General features: G+C 34.1%; 1 protein-coding gene across 1 annotated transcript in view; it reads left to right on the top strand.

The window, feature by feature from the left end:
• The first annotated feature begins 6279 nt into the window (after positions 1–6279).
• The window catches only part of LOC111638219 (mitochondrial import inner membrane translocase subunit Tim29-like), a 31929-nt gene continuing 17563 nt past the window's right edge, over positions 6280–20645 (top strand). Inside the window, exons 1-2 of the mRNA XM_023383883.1 lie at positions 6280–7954; positions 9784–9885. Of these exons, the coding sequence (XP_023239651.1) occupies positions 7831–7954; positions 9784–9885 (226 nt within the window). The 5' untranslated portion in view covers positions 6280–7830. The remainder of the gene's footprint in view (positions 7955–9783; positions 9886–20645) is intronic.

The raw sequence follows: 20645 nt of genomic DNA, 5'->3' as shown, positions 1-20645 counted from the left end.
ATAGGGGGTCGACTGTATAGCTTACTATACAGTCGGCCATACTTACGCCCTTTACGAGCAAGCCTGATTCGTATTAGTGTCGACCAGTACGAGTGAGGATGGGACACGATATTCTAGCTACTGCCTATCATAAATTCTTATTTATCCTATGAAAGTTTCTCTGCCAAGTGGCTTGTTCCGGATTCAATCTATTTTTACCTAGACCGACTTTCCCCTTTTAAGTTATACTTTAATACTGTATTTTTGGGGAAATTTGCTCTCGGTTCATTCTCTGTATATGTTAAATCCAGTTTTTCTGTATTTTTCTACGGTATGGATTAGCGAATTTACTTTTAGATTCTTTCCGATTTTGTTATCATTTATTTTATCCATTAAAGTGCTGCCTTCAGTCTTTTGGAGGGATTTCATTTCAGCAGTTGCTATTCTTCTTCTGTTTTTGTTTCTCATTGTCCAGATTTTCATTTAGTTGTGAAATTTTATATTTTATAGCTATTTTATTTTCATAATTCATTTTATAACTTCGTTATCATAAATTATGGGAATATAAAAAAGATGGGATTCCTACGGCGATAGGCTAAAGTTCATTGTAAGTAATTTGGCCGATCGATTGACATTAAAATGATTTTATTAAGCATTTGATTATTTAAATAAAATATTTCGTAATATTGCATAATAATAATTGTATAACTCTGATTATTTGCATTTTAATATGAGCTTTTGGATAGTTTTATTCTGATAAATAATTCAAGAGTGCGTGCATGGAAATTAAAACATCCATATCTCTTTAAATATTAATGAAATACAAATATAAATTTTAAAATTAATATGAATTAAGAAGTAGTGCAATAACTATTTTTAAGACATTAATATTATTAACAGCGGTAGATGCAACTATCGTAATGATGAATTCTGACTTAAATTTTGAAATTATGGTACTTTTGGTCATAGGAACATATTTCTATAAGCGAAACATTTGGCTGTTTTGGTTCAGTTATTGTTTTTGAATTATTAAAAATATGTCTGCAAATAAAGGATCATTGGAATCAGATGACTTCCTAACTCGTAAAAGAAATTTTAGAATTTATTTAGAGAAGTTTATTAATATTGCATATTACAAAAAATTAATGACTTCATTACTAAAACGAATAAATATATTTAATTATGCATGAAAATTAGTAACATCTTATAAAGATAGGGGATGATTGGTCCCTAATTAACAAACAGTCCCGTTAAAAACAATCTTATATTTAAAATGTTAATGGTAGATTTACAAAATGTTCATAGCTACAATGTAAAATTATTTTGAGAGATGAAAAAAGAGTTTTAATAAAATAAAAACCAATATCTTTTAATACCTTTTGGTAATTGTTACAGGAGGAGCGAACTTCGACAACCAAAGCAAATGTATGGAAACTACATAATACAAAATAAATGCAAAGGTATATAAGTAATTTAAAAGTTTGAAGAAATTGTTAAAAAGAAATAAACATATTATAAAATACAAACAAGAAACCATAATTCTAAATATTAATCTAAGTACAGTACATTTATAGTCATTTATGCAATCTTATGTACTCATAGAAAAAAGTATATAAGGCTAGTATTTTATAACTGTAAAATAATTCTTCTGACAATAAAATAAGATAAAAAAACTAAGTTTACTTTTTAGTTTTAGCTAAATTATTATTACTATTAAAATAAAAATCATCATCATTATTTAAATAAAAAAATAAATTTAGTACAGTCAAAATGATGATTATTTTTATCATATATGTGGATCGATCACAGTTTCAAGTTTCATTGATCGTTATAAAACTGATGTATCAGACATTTCACATACATAATTAATTGAATATATTTATTATTCCATTAAAATTTTATAATCGTATAAAGTTTTTACATCGGACAGCTACTGTATATACAAATCGTTATTATTATTACAGTAAAACTTGTTTAAAGCGGAACCTTAATAAAACAGAAACCTGCCTAAACGGAAAGAATTCTTCGTAACTCAACGATTTTCTGTGATAAAAAAAAAAAATACCTGTTTAAAACGAAAACTTGCTAAACCGGAAAAAATATTCGATATTCTGCTAGTCCAATTTACACAGGTTTTACTGTATTTTAAATAAATATTAAATACATCATTGTTAATTTATAGATCTAGACAGTCACAAAATACGAAAAGATTACTTTACAGGTATTTTCACGATTTTAAATAAATTNCGTTAAACATGTTTATGCGGCCCGCCAAGCATTTTTAAAATTGAATTTATTTTATCGACTTTCTCCCATCAATATATTGTTATAAAATTAATTATAATAAAATGGTAGTACATACTAAACCGAAACAATTTTTTGTGACGGTTACTCACTTGTTGGCAACTTGTTCAAACATGCAATACGAACACGCCGCGTCTGTGCTTGTTTGTGTTTGCTTCTGTCACACAATCAGTCAGACTGGTAACCTGTTAACTAGCAATTTTAGCAATTCTTGTGTTTCTTGAAAGGCATGAGTGCAATATTATTGTCAAAAAGGTAATATTAGAGTTTTTTTATTCAAAATTAAGTTTTCCTACAATTTTTTTTAACTTTTAAATTTTTAATCCATAATAGCATGTCGGAAAAGCAAACAAAAAAACGGAAGGTTGCGGATGAGCACAGGCATTTCCAAGAAAAGTAGAAATCTGATTATTTTCTCACTTTCGTCGAAGATAAAGCTGTATGCTTAATATGATCAGAGACTGTGTCGACATTAAAAGAATATAACATAAAAAGGCATTACGATACAAAACATGAACAACAATATAAAAACTTAACAGGACAACTCCGGATAGATAAGTTTAATCAAATGGAGAAAAACTTGGGAAAACAACAGGCTATTTTTAAAAATCAAGCTATTTTATCAAATACGGCAGTAAAGGCTAGTTTTGTTGTCANTGTAGAATGTGCCTGGACTCCCGTTTACAAACGGTTATGCTTATTTTTTGGACATGAGTGTGTACTGTCTTTCCATATAACGTAACCATTTCTTACCTGTAGAAACCCGAAGCATTGAATAATCGATTACTTCCTTATATGGAATTTATGGGCTACTTATCGATTCGTAAAGATTCGTAAGTCGTATACGAATATAAAAAGCACAATTTTGTATACGTATGTTTCAAAAATTTTCCTTGAGTAAAGATGGACTTTTTTTAAAACTCTTTCCGCCCTGTGGGCACTAAGAGCAAGCCCATTATGAGTTCGGCCAGGGCCACAATGGGACGGCCGGGTAGTTAGGGACGGGGTCAACATATTCAGTTGGACCACCCCCAAAAAATTTCCAGGAATTTTTCGACCCGTCCGGATCCGATCCGGGTCCCCAGAGAGGTAGACCGCCACCTTGACCGCTCGGCCACCCGGCCGTCAGTAAAGATGGACTACTGTACATGGACGGTTCAACTTCTTTATGGAATTTCAAAAATAATGATGAAATTGTGTATGTTAGAATCTCAATTTATGTTTTTTTCTCTCTCCTCTACACATTGATAGGTTGACATTTCTATCATTTTAGCGACGATGCTATCTATGTATGCAAAAAGTAACTATTTTGACTGGTGTCGGAACACGGCTCTGAGCGTAATAGACTTGGATAAGAAATTCTGAATCACACGGCCTACAGTCCGGATCTGTAACCGTACGATTATTTCCCTTTAAAAGAAGTCCTGGGAGACAGGAATCTTGGGGGACAAGAGCCACTGCATGAAGAACTTTGAAGTCAGCGAATGCGTCATACAATGACTGCAACACCACCCAAAATACTTCTATTCTGTAGGTATACTGTCGTTGTCAAAACCACGGAGGAGTGACAGTGGGAGAGGGGATTACGTAGAGGGAAGAAAAACATAAGTTGAGACTATGTGGCTATGTAACTGTATACAGTTGCATCACTATTATTAAAATTATGGACAAAAGTTGAATTGCCTGTGTATATTTACTCTTTCAATCTTAAGTTTCAACGTCCGATGTATTACACAGAATGTACAGACATATTTTAAATATTATATTACAGACTTCTCTAAAACAAATATATAGTTTTTTTCTCTTTATTGTCTTAATAGAACGTTAAAAAGTACTGTAATGATGTTTCGCATTATGTTTCTTTTCGAAAAGCTATTAATTTACATTTATTTTCATTTCAGAAAACTGCAAATGTGGTAGGATAATTTAAAATTGTATATCTAGTGTTTTAATATTAAACATACGATTTAATTTGTATATTAAATGGATCTATATAAATCATTTTGATTCGTTGTTGAAAGAAACTTAATATAGAATAACTTTTCGAACAATTCTCTTTTTTATGAATGTTTTTCCTTTTTTTTAAAGCAAGCCAGATTAAGCTTCTTAATATAGAAAATTGTAAGTAGAAATTCTACAATGACGAATCAAGTAACCTTGAACCGACAGGAAATTTATGGCTATGATATGAAGTCATTAAAGTAAACGCTTTTCAAAATGGGACGAACTAGACAAGGCCATGCAACGTGAATCATGTAATGATTCACGGTTACATAATGAATTTTTAATAATACAGAAATCACTAAATCATATCTATTTTATAGTTTAATTTTAAACTAAAATTAAATATAAATTAACACTCAGCTTTTTAAGTTTTAGTTCTCATATTGCAAAACTCAAATCTTAGTACAGTAAATATATTCTCAATTCTGGAATGTTTAAGAATTGTATTATAATCGAAATATTTAATAGAAAATATATAATGAATTTTTAATAAAATTCTATTATACATTTCCTAAGTACGTGGCGTACCGTAGTGGGGGCGGCAGGGGCGGCCCGCTCCGGGCGGCACTTTTTAGAGGGCGGCAAAATTTCACAATAAATAATAATAATATCTTGTAAAAATTTGAACCATCCTAAACTATATTTGTGTCGCGCGTACGATAGTGATATCGTCCGGATAGTCGGGAATCGGCTCGCCGTCCGGGTGAACCAGTAATTTTTTCATCCGAGGAAATCCTGCGTAACCTGTTGACCTTTTTTTTTACTTGTATGATTCATTGTATTACTTGTATGTGCGTTCATATGCACCACTAATATCCAATAGAGCTATTTTAAACAGGTCGCTGCGCAAGCACGGAATTTTTCATTGCTTGTTCTGTGACGAAACTGAATTTTAGTCTTTTAAATTGAAATACCTAAATAAGGGGGGCGAAATTTTCCTCCGCCCCGGGCGGCTGTCACCCACGGTACGCCACTGCCTAAGTAATAGAGATTTCATTAAAACTTGATACAGTACGTTCAATAGAAAACCGGAAAAGTGCTATTGACAGTCGGGAGGATGAGCAATACCGTAGTAATTTTGACACATGAAACTTCGAAGTCAGAAGCAATAGTAACTGCGACTGACAAACAACGGACCGATAAAATAGTGGAACTTCTCCAGCAGTGTACGAGGCAAGAGCGGGATAATGTCCAATTTTAGACACAAAACCAATCCACATCCATTGGCACATGCAGGCACAGTACAGTACAGTAAGGAGACGACTATATGAATTTCACACAAAGGTATTTTTTTATACTTTTTCCGCCCTGTGGGCACTAAGAGGGCCTCTTATAGAAAGCCCATTATGGGTTCGGCCAGGCTCACAATGGGACGACCGGGTGGTGAGGGACGGGGCTCGACATATCCGAATGGATCACCTCCCCGAAAAATTCCTGGGGATTCCTTGACCCGTCTGGATTCGATCCCAGGTTCCCCAGAGCGTAGGCTGCTACCTTAACCGTTCGGCCATCCGGCCAGCACACAATGGTATGAGTAGAGTTATAAGGTTTCAAAAAACAGCCACGGTTCTGTGGCGCATTCTCTACGGATGGAATCGTAGTGAATGCCATAATTTTCCACAAAACTGTGGCTCTTATTAGAACTCTATTCCTATACCTATGTGCAATTCATATAGTCTTCTGCTTACTATATCTGCATGTGCTAATGGATATCGATTGTTTTTTTTTTTGTCAAAAAATCAGACACTACACTTGCATCGTGTAGTGCTGGAGAGCAGCTGCTATTTGATCAGTCCGTTGTCTTATGTTCTCGCATACAGTCGACCCCCCTATAAGATCATTGATTTTTCCGTTTTATCTGAATTACATGTTGTACGAGTCACTTAGATTTTACAAATATGTGAGCCATTCACAGTCCGGCACACGTATTTGTAAAATCTAAGTGACTTGTATTAACATTGCTGCCAGTCACATTTATTATTCCTCTGAATTGGAATCGTCGTGTGTCAAAATTAGTACGCTATTGCTCATCCTCCCAACTCTCGGCAGATTGTCTTTTAATGATGTTTTTCCCGTTTTCTATTGAACGTGTCTCGTAATTATTGATTACGGTTTATTAAATTATGAACAGAGAAAAGATGTTAAGGATATATAATTAGTTTTATTTGATTACGGCAACGCGACACATGGGCGATTTGCCGAGAGGAAATGCGTCCCGGGCGGTCTACGGGGAACTGGCCCCTATTTAAGTGTTACTTACGTGAATAAAACCCAGAAAACTCCATATGCCTACCCCGTTGGCGAGGCTCGAATCCATGACCTGTGTTCAGTAGTTTAATCCACTCTATCTTTTTTGTCATTTATTCGGAAGTGCGACTTTGAAATTTTGAAAAAACGATCGACAATTTCTTTTTCTCAATTTACTTATATCCAGAAAGATTTTAATTTATATTTAGAACTCGGGTTACGTATCAGTTTTCTATACGTTTTGTACATACCTAATCTGCTTTCTGTCTGAATCCTATCCACAGTTCTCTTAATGAGCAAAAGTGGCTCTAGACAAAAAAGTCTGCTCTGCTCCCCAACCACATTGAGTGCGTTCTTTTATTCCCCCGCGTAACTCTGCGCGAGCGGCATGGCATCCAATTAAAAATTCCTGCTGAACGCGTTTTTATACTCCGGCGGAGTGCGCGCCGACGGACGGCAAAAATGGCGGCTTGTAGTAGTAGTTGACGATGGAAAGCAACATGGCATCCTTCATGTCTCAGATAGTTTAGTTTCAGTGTCCATTATATGGTTTTAAGAATGAAAATTTAGAAGTTGTGAAAGCGCACATCATTGCACATGATGTGAGTGTCATCTAGAATTTTTTACGAATGGTATCCGGCATTCTAACTTTTTCATAGCTACTTTGAATGCTCTGTCTGCAAGACAATCCATTTTATGATTAAATTTTACAGTTGGTGTCCTTCTTTTAAATTTTGTCTCTAAAATTGCATATTTTAAAATCATAGTTTCCTCCATCACGATACTGTTGATAGTACGGCCGCCGCCATCTTTTTCTTTATTCCACCATCGTTCCCAAATGCCTTTTGCGTTTACAAGGGTGCGTCTGCGTCTCTACCATCGCCGTGATGGTAGAGAAGCAAACGCACCCATTAATTAGTAACCTTTCTTAAGGCCGTTTTAAGAACCAACATGTCGGCTCTTAGAACGAATAGTTTTAGCCAAAATTTAGTGCACGGCGATTTTTAAAATGATTCCCTCTGAGGTTAATCTGAACTATTTCCGTGAAAAAATTCTACATATTTGTTAACAAATAATTATTCTCGAATCTTCTGATCACAGCAAAGCTAATACACTTTTAATAGAAAAAACGAATAAACAGAAAAAAGATAGAATTTTTCGTGTTAGTTTCAGATTCTGACTACTATGCGGCAGCTTAGTCGATTAAATTCTCTACTTACGGCTTTTGGCTACTTTTATTAGTAAACTGTTAAGAATTTGGCATAAATATATCCATGTGGCTTTAAGTAAAGAGTAATGAGTTATTTAACAGGCAATTCGTTTCGAATATTGCAAAAACGGTTATCAAATTCCTTTTTAGCTGTTAAAGAAAAGTTTAAGCTTCCTGAAAAATATAAAGGTGGTAGAATAGAAAGATGGGGTAAGTATAACGTATTCGGCTTGTAAAAACGGAAAAAATTGAGTTTAATTGCTCGTTTATGTGAAAGAATCTTTCTTTTAGCTGTATTCTTGGAAGCTGCAATGAATATATTGATCATAATAGTGATATTATTGTATTTTTATTCTATCAAAGATTCTTTTTAAATATATGCACATTTATACGAAAGGAGAAAACAAAGATTTAATATGATAAAAACTGATATGGTTGGTTCCATTTCCTTTATCTGCTTATAAGTTCTTAATATCTTCTGCTTGATGGCAGATGTATTAGCAATGGGGCAAGTGCCACGGGTGTGATGCATGAGGGACACTTAGATCTCCTCGTGCCTTGCAAACATTTGTGTGCTGTGGACTAAAAAACTAAAAATATCTGGCAACCTTTGTCATAATTTATGTTGCCCCAACACATCCCTGCAATTTCTTATCAGTGCATGATGATTCTCCGTTTAAACCAATAGTTAAAATGGTGCTGCATGCTAACCTGATGGATGAATCCAAGAGCTGACAGTGGGAATCCCTGTTTTCTTCATAACACTTTTGACTCGATCCCTGTACAAGATATGGGTATGACCTTGAACGTTCCATAGCTGTTTATCTGTTATGGGCATATGTTTACCATTCCTCTAAATGTGTCTTCTCATATTTGCTGTGTGCATAGTCCTTCAAATAAGTAATATAACTCTATTACAATATATTTTTATCACATATATGTCAAAAAATTTCCAACAAGTGATTGAGAATGCACATCAAATTTGTCCTTTCTATAGAATGTCAACTAGCAACTTTGATTTCATCAATCTTTCTGATTTTGTTTAATGCAAAGGCAAGAAAAATTTAAATTTGATTAGATTTTCTTTTTAAATTTTATTTTATTGTAAATAAACTTGTGAATAGAACAATACAGTTCTAAATAATTTAACTTTAATAATAATTTAATTTTTCTGATTTTCAGCTTTAGATTGAACCACAATATTTTAATTCAATAATCTTGGAAATTTGGCAGCAGATAAGCAGTACATTTACAGTATACATCTCTGAGATTCATGAGCCAAATTACATTTTTTAGTTTTAAGAAACAAGCCACAAATATTCACTTAAATTATAAAAGGATACTACAGTTAGAGATGGACTATTTTTTAATAAAGAGAATCCTGAGAATTCTAATGTCATGCTGGAGTATCAACACAATAAAATAATATCCTTATTATTATTGTTTTGTTTATGTAAAAACAAGTGTTAAAAAATATCCAACACAAAGACCATACATGTGACATTACCAAACTGAATGTATAGGTCTTTTTAAAATAGACATTAATATTTAAAATATTTAAAAGTGTATTTTTCTTGTAATGAAAGTTTCATAAAGAATTGTGTAATTATATTTAAGCCTACAGGTCACCTGTTGCCAATCCCTGTAGTCAAAGTTAGTACATAATTATTATTTAAACATTTTGATTTATAATGAAAGTCCATCATTAAAAATCCTGTCATTTTCCAAAGAACAAAACAAAACAGAGCATTTTAGCATCATTAAAAATTTAAATAAGAATTTGTATGAAAATTAAACAAATTTATAATTATCAGTTTCAAATTTTTAAGAACTCTTTGGTCTTAAAAAAAGTAATTTTATTTAGTTTAAGGTACTTTAAAGGTAACTGTATAATTGGTTTAGTAACTTTTGTCATTGAATTAGCATCTGATAACTGAAAATTTTTATAATTTCTTAAATACCATTATTTAATAAATTGTTGAATGCTTATTTTTAAAATGAAATTAATATTCATTTCTTATTTAATTTTTAATTTCTAGCTGAATTCTGGAAAGTATTATTCCAAGATTATAAACAGGTGGCAGATGATATTGTTAATGAATCAAGAACAAAACCAGTTAAAACATTAACAATTTTTGGAGGTAATATTTTTATTGATAATTCTTCAAACATTAAGTATCAAAAAATAAAGGATAACTTATTATTTTGAATAAGTAATCATCTTATTCTGTGAATAAGCAATTTCATGAATATTAGAATTTTATTTATAGGATATGTATTTGACATAGAAAAATAAATACAAATTTTATAAATTCTAAATTAACATTTTCCAAAGAATGAACTAGCTACTGTAGTTAATCAGCTAAATTAGTCAATACACCTTTAACAGTGGGTGAAGTTAAAGGAATGCTAATGTTTTTAACACTTAAATTCATGTATATGCTTGAAGATGGCCCATTAACCAGGTCAAAAACATTTCTTCAACTTTACCAACTGTTAAAGTGCATTAATATCTTCTAAATAAAGTACTGTACTCTCTCTTATTCTTTTTGATTTAGTATGTTATAAGGTATTAACATCAGCCAATAATAGTTATAAATTAATCTTTGCCTAAAACAATCACCACCATTCTCTCTCAATTAACACCTCACTGCAGCTTATAGAAATTCTCAAAGGCACCTCTCTAATGGACAATGAATATATGAGTCTTGGACTTCAAATCGATGCATCCTTCTATAAAATCTTTGCCTATTTTTCCAATCAATCAAATGATAGAAATGCAGATGATTCAATATTGGCCAAGCAAATCACAATTGCCAATGTCAAATTTGATATCTGGTTCTCTTAATTCCCATAAGATTTTTTTAAAAAAGTGTAAAAATATTTGATATCAAGAACAATATCAATATTATTGGGACAGTTGATTATATCCTATTCCTCAAATATATAACATGATTATTAGAATATAATAATCCAAAGATTTCCTAAATATTTGGGCTATAATATGGCTATAATCAAATAATTAATACAAATTGGTACTAGAGGTAAAAGTTAGGCACCATCTCTTATCTAAATTAATAATTATAATTTAATAAATAATTTAGAACCTTCGGGAAGAAAATTTTGATATAACCGTGGAAGATTATATCAAAATTTAAGTACTTCTTGAAGCTAAAGCTGGCTCAGGGTCCGGGTGGCACAATTGCTAGCACACTGCATGGCAAGCAGAGGCTGTGGGTTCATGTCCTGCCCCGGGTCAGTTATTTTCTTACCATTAAAAATTATATGATTTCATTTCCCATATTGAAAACTTTCAAATCAGTTAATGATTATTATATGATTTTACTTGAAGTTTCTTATTACTTGCATTTATCATCATTTGATTGCTTTAAAAAATGATTTCAACATTCACAAAATTTAATTTTTTAATATTGCATATATATGAGTTTTAACGACTTGCTCAGATTTCTTTATAATATTATACCCACTTGAACAAAAACTTACAAGATAATTTGGAGTAGTCACCTTAATGGTAATGCACTTATCCAAGCAATCAATCAATCAATCTATATTTATTTACATACTAAAATAGTACATACTCAGTACCGCATAGCATTGCTGAATTATAGACATTAGATTGTGATTACAAGTTGGAGGTTGACATATAGTAAGAGTAATGGCACAGTAATGGGTTTGAATACAGTAAGTTACAGTAAATTACAAAATGATAGTAGTAAATACAATGGGTACCATATATTACAAAGTACAGTAGACACCCTATAATGCGGAGATATGTTCCTCGTTATATGAATTTTGCATTCTAGGAATCCTTAAATACTTGAGCCAATCACAGCCCGACACGTGTGAAGTTTATGGACTACAGCTGTTTGAAAGGTTTTCTTCCATAAAATTAATCGATTCTAGACTAATTCGACTCAACATTTCCAAAACACGTATAATTTTTTGGGAATAATCCGTATAAACTATGCTATAAACAAAAACTTGTAGGATTACTTACCAAGTGTGCACCGTTCGCCGTCACCATTGCTTAAGCTTGTCTTCGTCGCGGACCAGCGCACCAAACCGCGGCTGTGATTTCTGATGTTATTTTTCTGTGAAAACTTCGTTGAACTTTGGAGACATCATTAATATAAATAATTTTTATGGCCGTTGAATAAGAAATGTTTCTTTCACAAGAAATGTATAAAATTACAGTACTGNAGTAAAATTTTTAATTACATAATTTCTCAGAAATTTTTAAATATATTATTATAATATTTATAAGTTACGGTAGAAAATTTAATAAATCTTATTTCACTCAACTCAGCCATATTCAAGAAAAATCAATCAAATTCAAATTAATGCTGATATTCTTGGATTAATACCGATTGAAATTCCAATCGATGAATTCAAAATAAGAGGTCAACACCCTAAAATTGATATCGTTCTAATTTATTCTAGAATTATCTATCTATATAATTTCAGAATGGAAAAAAGTTCTCTACTGATGAAATAAAATTATATCTAATATTGATTAAAATCAGCATGATTTATCTCTTCACTGAATTGATTTATGAATTATTGATCAAGAAATACTGCGCTAAGTGCCGTTTCGTAATTAGTAGGCACGATATATTTTAGTCGTTGTAAGTGGTAAATTTTCTCAACACGTGTTATGACACACATTCTGATAAATCATTGATTATAACTTCTAAAATGTAGGTCTGTATCATATACTAATTATGAAATAAAAGTCAAGGTTATCAATGAAATGATTTATTTTCAGTTGTCATTTAGAATAGAAGTTAATGATGGATCTTAAATTCATTTAAATATATATTAAACTCTACTAAAAGTTTTATTCGTTAAAAATTTATTATANCGAATTTCAATTACGATTCCAAATGTTCAAAGCTGAGAAGACAGCGGTTTCCATGAAAATGTTTTCCTCGCCATTTAATATCGATGTGGATACAGTTTCCAAAGACTTTCAAATGGAAGTGATTGACATGCAGAATAATACCGATTTAAAAAATGTATTTTTCTCAGTAAACATCTAAAATTTTATAAATCTTATGTGAGCCCTGAAAAATTTCCACTTTTGACGATAAATGCAAAGCAAATGATGTCTCTGTTCAGAAGTACGTATGTTTGCAAACAATTATTTTCAAAAATCTTCTACTCTGAATACCGGTATTCTAATATAAAATCTCACTTACTAAACCTTTTTTATCCGGTACTTGTAACTTAATCATAAAAACAAACGTTTTCGGCTTCAGTCGAGGCCTGCTTCAGGTTAAAATACTTGGATTCCATTTTTAAAATGAACGTTTAGTTTTCAAATATAATCGAATTCATGTGCGTGTTACGTATCGTCATCATTTTCTTGTTCTTCGCATACGTAACGCCATGCATAAGAAAGCGCGTTGCTGTCTTTGGTGTTTATACATCTCCCCGTCCTGCTGGCTTTTTAGATTTCCAGGGCTTCAAGGGCTCTGATGTGGTCCGTATTAAAAGCTCTATTTATTAATTTGGCTTTTGATAGTTCTGCGTGAATATCCGGGTCGGTTGTGTAGGTGGATAGTGCAGTGGTGTAACGAGCATGTTCTATGTCATATTTGTGCTCCTTAATTCTCTGTTGGATTGAATGCTTCGTGGAGCCGATGTATACCATTTCTTGTTTAAATCGATCATCTTTTACAGGAATACTATATACCCCCGGAGCTCTAAGATCGTTCTGTTTATCATTTGCATTACGTGGTAATTGATATATATTGGGGGTTCTTCGATACGCTTCCTTGGTGTTCGTTTTAGTTGCAATTTCTCTATATAACGCTTGAAAATGTTTGCTGTATTCAACGATGTTGATTCTTCTGTTTGAATCTTGATTAGCATTTTGAGTAATAGGTGCCTCTTGTGTTTCATTTGTTCATAAATAGGCATTTGCCAGCCCTCGTATTAGTTCTTTTCTGTATCCATGTGTGACTGCAATGCGTTCTATATTTTGTAACTCAGCTATCGTGTCACTCCATTTAGAAGGGTGCGTAAATGCTCTTCTAACCAACGCCCGGAATGCTGCGATTTTATAATTGTACAGGTCTGCTGAGTTTGCCGGTATAAACCATGGGATGTAGCTGGGTTTATAATATATACCCATATCAATACTTCCACCGTTGAGCATGATGTTTATGTCCAGGAAGTGTGCATTGGTGGTAGTTAATTGATCTAGTTTCGGGGTAAGCCCGTATGGATTTTTGTTCATGTGGCTCAAAAACTCATTGATGTTGGTTTCGTTTTCCACAGAATAAAGACATCGTCCACATATCTCTTATAAATATATTAGAACTATACTTTGGTATGACTGTTTCTTCCAATCTACATAATACCAGCTCACATAAGTCGCTAGACAGCGGGCTGCCCATGGGTACCCCTCGTTTTTGTAAATAGGTCTTGTTGTTAAATTGGAAAATGGAGTTGTAGCACATAAGATGATTAAAAAGGTTGCTCACCCCTGGTATAAACTATGCTATAAACAAAAAATTGTAGGATTACTTACCGAGTGTGCACTGTTCGACGACACCGTTGCTTAAGCTTGTTTTCATCGCGGAGCAGCGCACCAAATGGCAGGTGCGTTTTCTGATAAGTTGTTTTTCCGATCAAAATTTGTTGAACTTTGGAGACATCATTAATAGAAATAATTTTTATGGTCATTGAATAAGAAATGTTTTTTACAAGAAATGTATAAAATTAAAGTACTGTATTAGACTTACAGTACCTAATTTAGGCCTATATACTGTACAGACGATAGTAAACTCAACTTGCCCGCCTAAACGCTCCATAGCGTGTAAGTAGTTCGGCTGCTTGTCCACTATTGGTCCAGATTCGACCAATCCTGTAGCGACACGAGTCGGTGATGACATTTTACCGCATTTTACGAGTCTCTTTTAATGTCTTTATATGAATACGGTCGCAATTTTTTCGCCGTGATATATGAATCCGCATTATATGAACCTGCGTTATAGGGAGGTCTACTGTATATACATTTTTGAGTCTATCTTTTAATCCTTTAACACAACCACAGAAGTAACAGTTATATTGGTTTGAAGAAAAACTTCATTAAACAAGACGAATAATAATAGGTAAAAATTTACAAAGTTAAAAACGATCAAATGTCAGCCTTTTATTCAAGGATCTGACACTTTTACATTAAAAACAAAAAATAATTTTTGCAAATGAAATGGATAACTCGTAACTAAGACCATAGGGATAGAACCAGTTATAAATTGGTAAAGGACTTGATAGTATGGTGAGATTTATTTTTTGTTTTTAATGTAAAAGTGTCAGATCCTTGAATAAAAGGTTGACGTTTGATCGTTTTTAACTTTGTGAAATTTTACCTATTATTATTCGTCTTGTTTAATTAATGAAGTTTTTCTTCAAACCAATATAACTATTACTTCTGTGGTTGTGTTAAAGCATTAAAAGATAGACTCGAAAATGTATACAGTAGACCCCCCCTATAATTACAGTTCCTATAATTACAATTCCTATAAAACTGCGAAAAAATTGCAACGGTATCCGTAAAAACCGGTAAAAAACTCCTATAATTACGTAAAACATCATCGGGCAGCCAAACTACTTTCCCGCCATCCGTAGCACCATGCTACGGACATTTAGGCGGGCAAATTGAGTTTAGTTTCGTCTGTACATATAATTATATATAAATTAGGTAGTGTACATATAATTATATATAAATTAGGTACTGTATATATAATTATATATTAACTTAATTTATTGTAACTTTATTATAATTATATATATATTTTCTGCCGCGTAGTGCCACGCTACGGAGATTTTACACTAACTATCATCTGTACAGTATGTAAATTAGGTACCGTAAGTCTAATACAGCACTGTAATTTTATACATTTCTTGTGAAAGAAACATTTCTTATTCAACGGCGATAAAAATTATTTATATTAATGATGTCTCCAAAGTTTAATGAAGTTTTCGCAGAAAAATAAGTTATCAGAAATCGGCCACGGTTTGGTGTGCTGCTTTGCGATGAAAACAAGCTTGAGCAATGGCAATGTTGAATGGTGCACACTCGGTAAGTAATCCTACAATTTTTTGTTTATAGCGTAGTTTATACGGATTATTCCCAAAAAAAATATACGTATTTTGGAAATGTTGAGTCGGATTAGTCTAGAATCGATTAATTTTATGGAAGAAAACCTTTCAATCAGCCGTAGTCCGTAAACTTCACACGTGTCGGGCTGTGATTGGAAGGACTCGTAAGAAATCGGATTCCTAAAGAATGGAACGTATCTATGATCTTATAGGGGGGTCGACTGTATATATTTTTGTAAATAGTCTTAACGTCAAATATTGAAGAAAAATATATCCAGAGTCACCATTGAACATTGTGAATTTATTGATGATGTTTGTTTATAGTATAAAAGCCCACCAGGCACTATCAAAAGCCTTGGTGATGTCAAGGCTGATGGCCAAGACATACTTGTGAGTATCGAGTAGACAGTAGATGATTGACATTTTGTACTGCATGGTGGATTGCATTGGAGGGGAACATTGCTGCCTAAAGCCATATTGAGTGTCTTCAAGATGATGATTAACTTCCACATGCCATGTGAGTCAATCTGTTATCAGCCATTCAAGTACCTTGCCAAAAACAGGTAAAAGAGAGATGGGCCCGGACTCATTGGGGCATTCAGGTTTTGGGGCAGGGACAATTTTAGCTGTCCCTGCCCCAAAGCCTGGTTTAAATTGGTTCGGTCAGGTTCTGTCTTACAACTTTGATAGTTTTTAGATAATTTGTTATTGGTTTTCCTGAGTTTAGTAAGATTATCGTTCCACCAGGCAATGGATCTGTGTTTTGGGGTGGACCTGGGTATAAATTTTTACAGGCAAGATTGATGTTTTGTATGTTGTGGTCGAGGATCTGTTCTGCTTCGTCTCTGCTGCTGGAATTGTAATTGAGAAGGTTGTTGTTTAGAAACTCTTGGATGTTGCTCCAATTGGATGTTCATCAATTGCAAGAATGTTGCTGTATCAGGAGTGTTGCTGCTGTCATTCAGGGTAAAGGAAATATATGCATGATCACTGAGACTATTTTCATTGTGCACACTCCAGTTGATGATGATATTGAGGCATCCAGAGCTGCAAGCAATGATATCAATTCAGGTCTCACACTGGCTGTTGGAGTAGGTGGGTGGAGAAAGAGGGTTGTTTAAAATATTAAGACCATTGTGTGCCAGGAACTCCTCAAATGCTTCACTGTGTGAGTCCTGGCGTTCACCACCCCAAGTTGGTGAGAGGCATTGATGTCACCAGCAAGAATGATATTGATGTTATGAAATTTATCAATAACATTTTGAATTTCCCTTAGTGTGCTGTCAACATTGTTCCCCTGCAGGTAGTAGACATTGATGATTATATAGCTGACGTTGTGGTATACTGTATTTCATTACAGATGATGTTGTTCGAGAGATTCCTCTGGTGCAGTACCGAGAGATTGCGGTTAGTTACCAGATTTATTGCCCGCGGAGGAATCAGTATGACGGAACAATAGGAAGGCACAAGAGGATGTCATGTTGACAATACGGCTCCTGGATTATGATGAGATCATAGTTATTGCATTTAGTGGCTAAGAGGGAAGTGGCAGCGATGCCCCTTTCCAAGTTGATTTGGAGGAAACAGATGCTGGTATTGTTGTTGTTAATATCCATAGTCTGTATGAGAGATAAGGTTAGATTTCACTTTTAAATAGATAGGACAGGAGCTGCTACGTGCATTGTGGCAAACATCTAATTTTTTCTCATTCCGGCAGTTGATGCATGTTGATGCTGCTTTTCATGATGTGGACATTCTTTGTAGGTATGTTGTCCTGCACACTAACTGAAAGTGTAATTAGCCCGAGGGCAATGTTTAGAAGAATGTCCGAATTTACAGCATTTAAAGCACCAATATCAGACAAAAGTCAATGACCTGACAACAGGACCACTCCATGTTGACTTTCTTGGCAGCTAACAATATTCTTCTTAACCTGGAGGAAACCTCGATGACCCAATTTTTAAAAGGGCTTTCCCTTTTCTTAGTGTTAAATTTCATTCTAAATTCTTTTTCAAAAAAATCTTGCTTGTAGTTATTGTGTATGGTGGTGTTCTGGTTGTATATTTTTTGAGATACAGTCAACCCCCCTATAACGTACGTTCCTATAACGACAATTCCTATAACGTAGCGAAAAAATTGTAGAAACTTTCGTATAATGTACCTCCTATAACGTCGTTTCGCGAGAAGATTGATAGAGTCTGGACCAATAGTGGATGAGCAGACGAACTACTTACCTCCGACCCTGCGCTACGCTACAGAGTGGCTAAATTGAGTTTGCTATCGTCTGTTTAGTATTATATATAAATTATATATAAATTAGGTACTGTACATATAATTATATATTAATTATATATANTGGGGGTCTACTGTAATAGTAAAATGCGAGTACAAAATGACATATAGAATAAAATAAATATAATAGATAATGTAAGTAAACAAAATACTATGTAAAATAAATAAAACTAAAATGTAATAAAATATCAAATACTAAAGTATACATGAAAAACATACAGAAAATAAACATATATACAGTTCGAGAGCAGCAACAGCTGCAGGTACAAGAGGGTAACAAACAATGTGCAATAATAGTGGTAATTGCAGTAATAAAAGTTAATGATTGGACGTACTAGCAGAGATGGCATCATGTTTTGGTTAAAAGTTCAAAAACAAAGTTCTTTGTTTTGGAGAAGAAAATTGTGTTGACATGACCATGAATATTGTTCTTGGATGCAGTCAGTTTGGTATTATTTCTTTCCTGCTCTAGGCAGACACAATTGAGTAGGTAGTTATCGGAACTGTCTTCTACATCACAAATGGCACAGTTCTTTTGTTTTTGAATCTTTTAAGATAGCTGGAAAAGTTTCCATGGTTTGTGAGAAACTGTGAGAGTTGGGAGTTGGGCTTGATCCAATTATAAGTAAGATATTGCTGGGATGTACTTGAAGGCAGTGGTGTTATGGTTCTCATTCCAATTAAGTTGCCAAGCGTGGAGAAGGTCATTGTAAACCATCCTTTTAACAGTGACATAAGTGATTTTGTCATAAATAATGGAGAGTGTATTATCTGTAGCAGCAGCCTTGGCTAGATAATCAGCCCTCTTGTTCCCAGCTGTGCCCTGATGGCCACGTGTCCAGGTGATATGGTAGGTGTTTGTAGATTTAACGAGGGCAGTCCATCTTTTTCTGCTGGGATAGTATAAAAGCTACACACCAACCAATGCCGAATATTATCGGGCTAGAAACGGCAATAATATTAATAATTTATAAGACAATTTGGCACTAGAGTTAGCCATTAGGCACCATTGCACAGTAAGCAGGAGTTATATGTGTGTATATATCAGGGCTGTGGAGTCGCGTAAAAATCTACCGACTCCAACTCCGACTCCGGCTAAAACACCAAAACTCCACGACTCCGACACAGATTCCACAGCCCTGCCAGGGCTGTGGAGTCACGTAAAAGTCTACCGACTCTGACTCTNAGTTATATATGTGTATATATCAGGGCTGTGGAGTCGCGTAAAAATCTACCGACTCCAACTCCGACTCCGGCTAAAACACCAAAACTCCACGACTCCGACACAGATTCCACAGCCCTGCCAGGGCTGTGGAGTCACGTAAAAGTCTACCGACTCTGACTCTTCCTTACCCTCCAACTCCGGCTAAAACACCAAAACTCCACGACTCCGACACTCCGGCTAAAACATCAACACTCCATGACTCCGACTCAACAGCCCTGCCAGGGCTGTGGAGTCACGTAAAAGTCTACCGACTCTGACTCTTCCTTACCCTCCAACTCCGGCTAAAACACCAAAACTCCACGACTCCGACTCCACAGCACTGGTATATATATACATACATACATATACATGTCTTGCCAGAGTTTGGGATGGCTGGTTGAGTGCCTTTGGAGATGTTTACGGAACGAGGGCACAGGTACGTCCCCAACTGACACTGTAATAACTGTCAATGGTTATAACGTAACCGTATATATACTGGAAGAGGTGATCCAGGTAGTGTAATTGGCAATGCATCTGCACATAAGCAGAAGTTGTGGGTTTGAGTCCCACACCGGGCAGATTCTTTTCTTCCAGTAGTTCTAAATTATTAAATTTAATAATTATAATTTTAATTAATCAACAGATGGTGCCTAATGCCCAACTCTAGTGCCAAATTGTCTTATAAATTATTAATATTATTGCCATTTCTAGCCTGATAATATTCGGCATTGGTTGGTGTGTAGCTTTATAATATATCAGGTTTATTGATAATATTTGAAGTTAAGACTATTTACAAAAATATACAGTCAACCCCCCTATAACACAGTAGATAAGTTCCGCTTTATAAGAATTTTGCGTTGTAGGAATCCTTAAATACATGAGCCAATCATAGCCCGGCACGTGTGCAGTTTACAGACTACGGCTGTTTGAAAGGTTTTCTTCTATAAAATTAATCGATTCTAGACTAATTTGACTCAACATTTCCAAAACACGAATAATTTTTTGGGAATAATCTGTATAAACCAGGGATGAGCAACACGCGGCCCGTTAAACATGTTTATGCGGCCCGCCAAGCATTTTTAAAATTGAATTTATTTTATCGACTTTCTCCCATCAATATATTGTTATAAAATTAATTATAATAAAATGGTAGTACATACTAAACCGAAACAATTTTTTGTGACGAGTTACTCACTTGTCGGCGACTTGTTCAAACATGCAATACGAACGCGCCGCGTCTGTGCTTGTTTGTGTTTGCTTCTGTCACACAATCAG

Source organism: Centruroides sculpturatus, unplaced genomic scaffold (genome assembly GCF_000671375.1).
Source record: "Centruroides sculpturatus isolate CEXI.00-Female unplaced genomic scaffold, Cexi_2.0 scaffold1078, whole genome shotgun sequence".
In the NCBI taxonomy this organism is placed as follows: domain Eukaryota; kingdom Metazoa; phylum Arthropoda; class Arachnida; order Scorpiones; family Buthidae; genus Centruroides; species Centruroides sculpturatus.
This window is presented reverse-complemented; position numbering and strand designations above follow the sequence as displayed.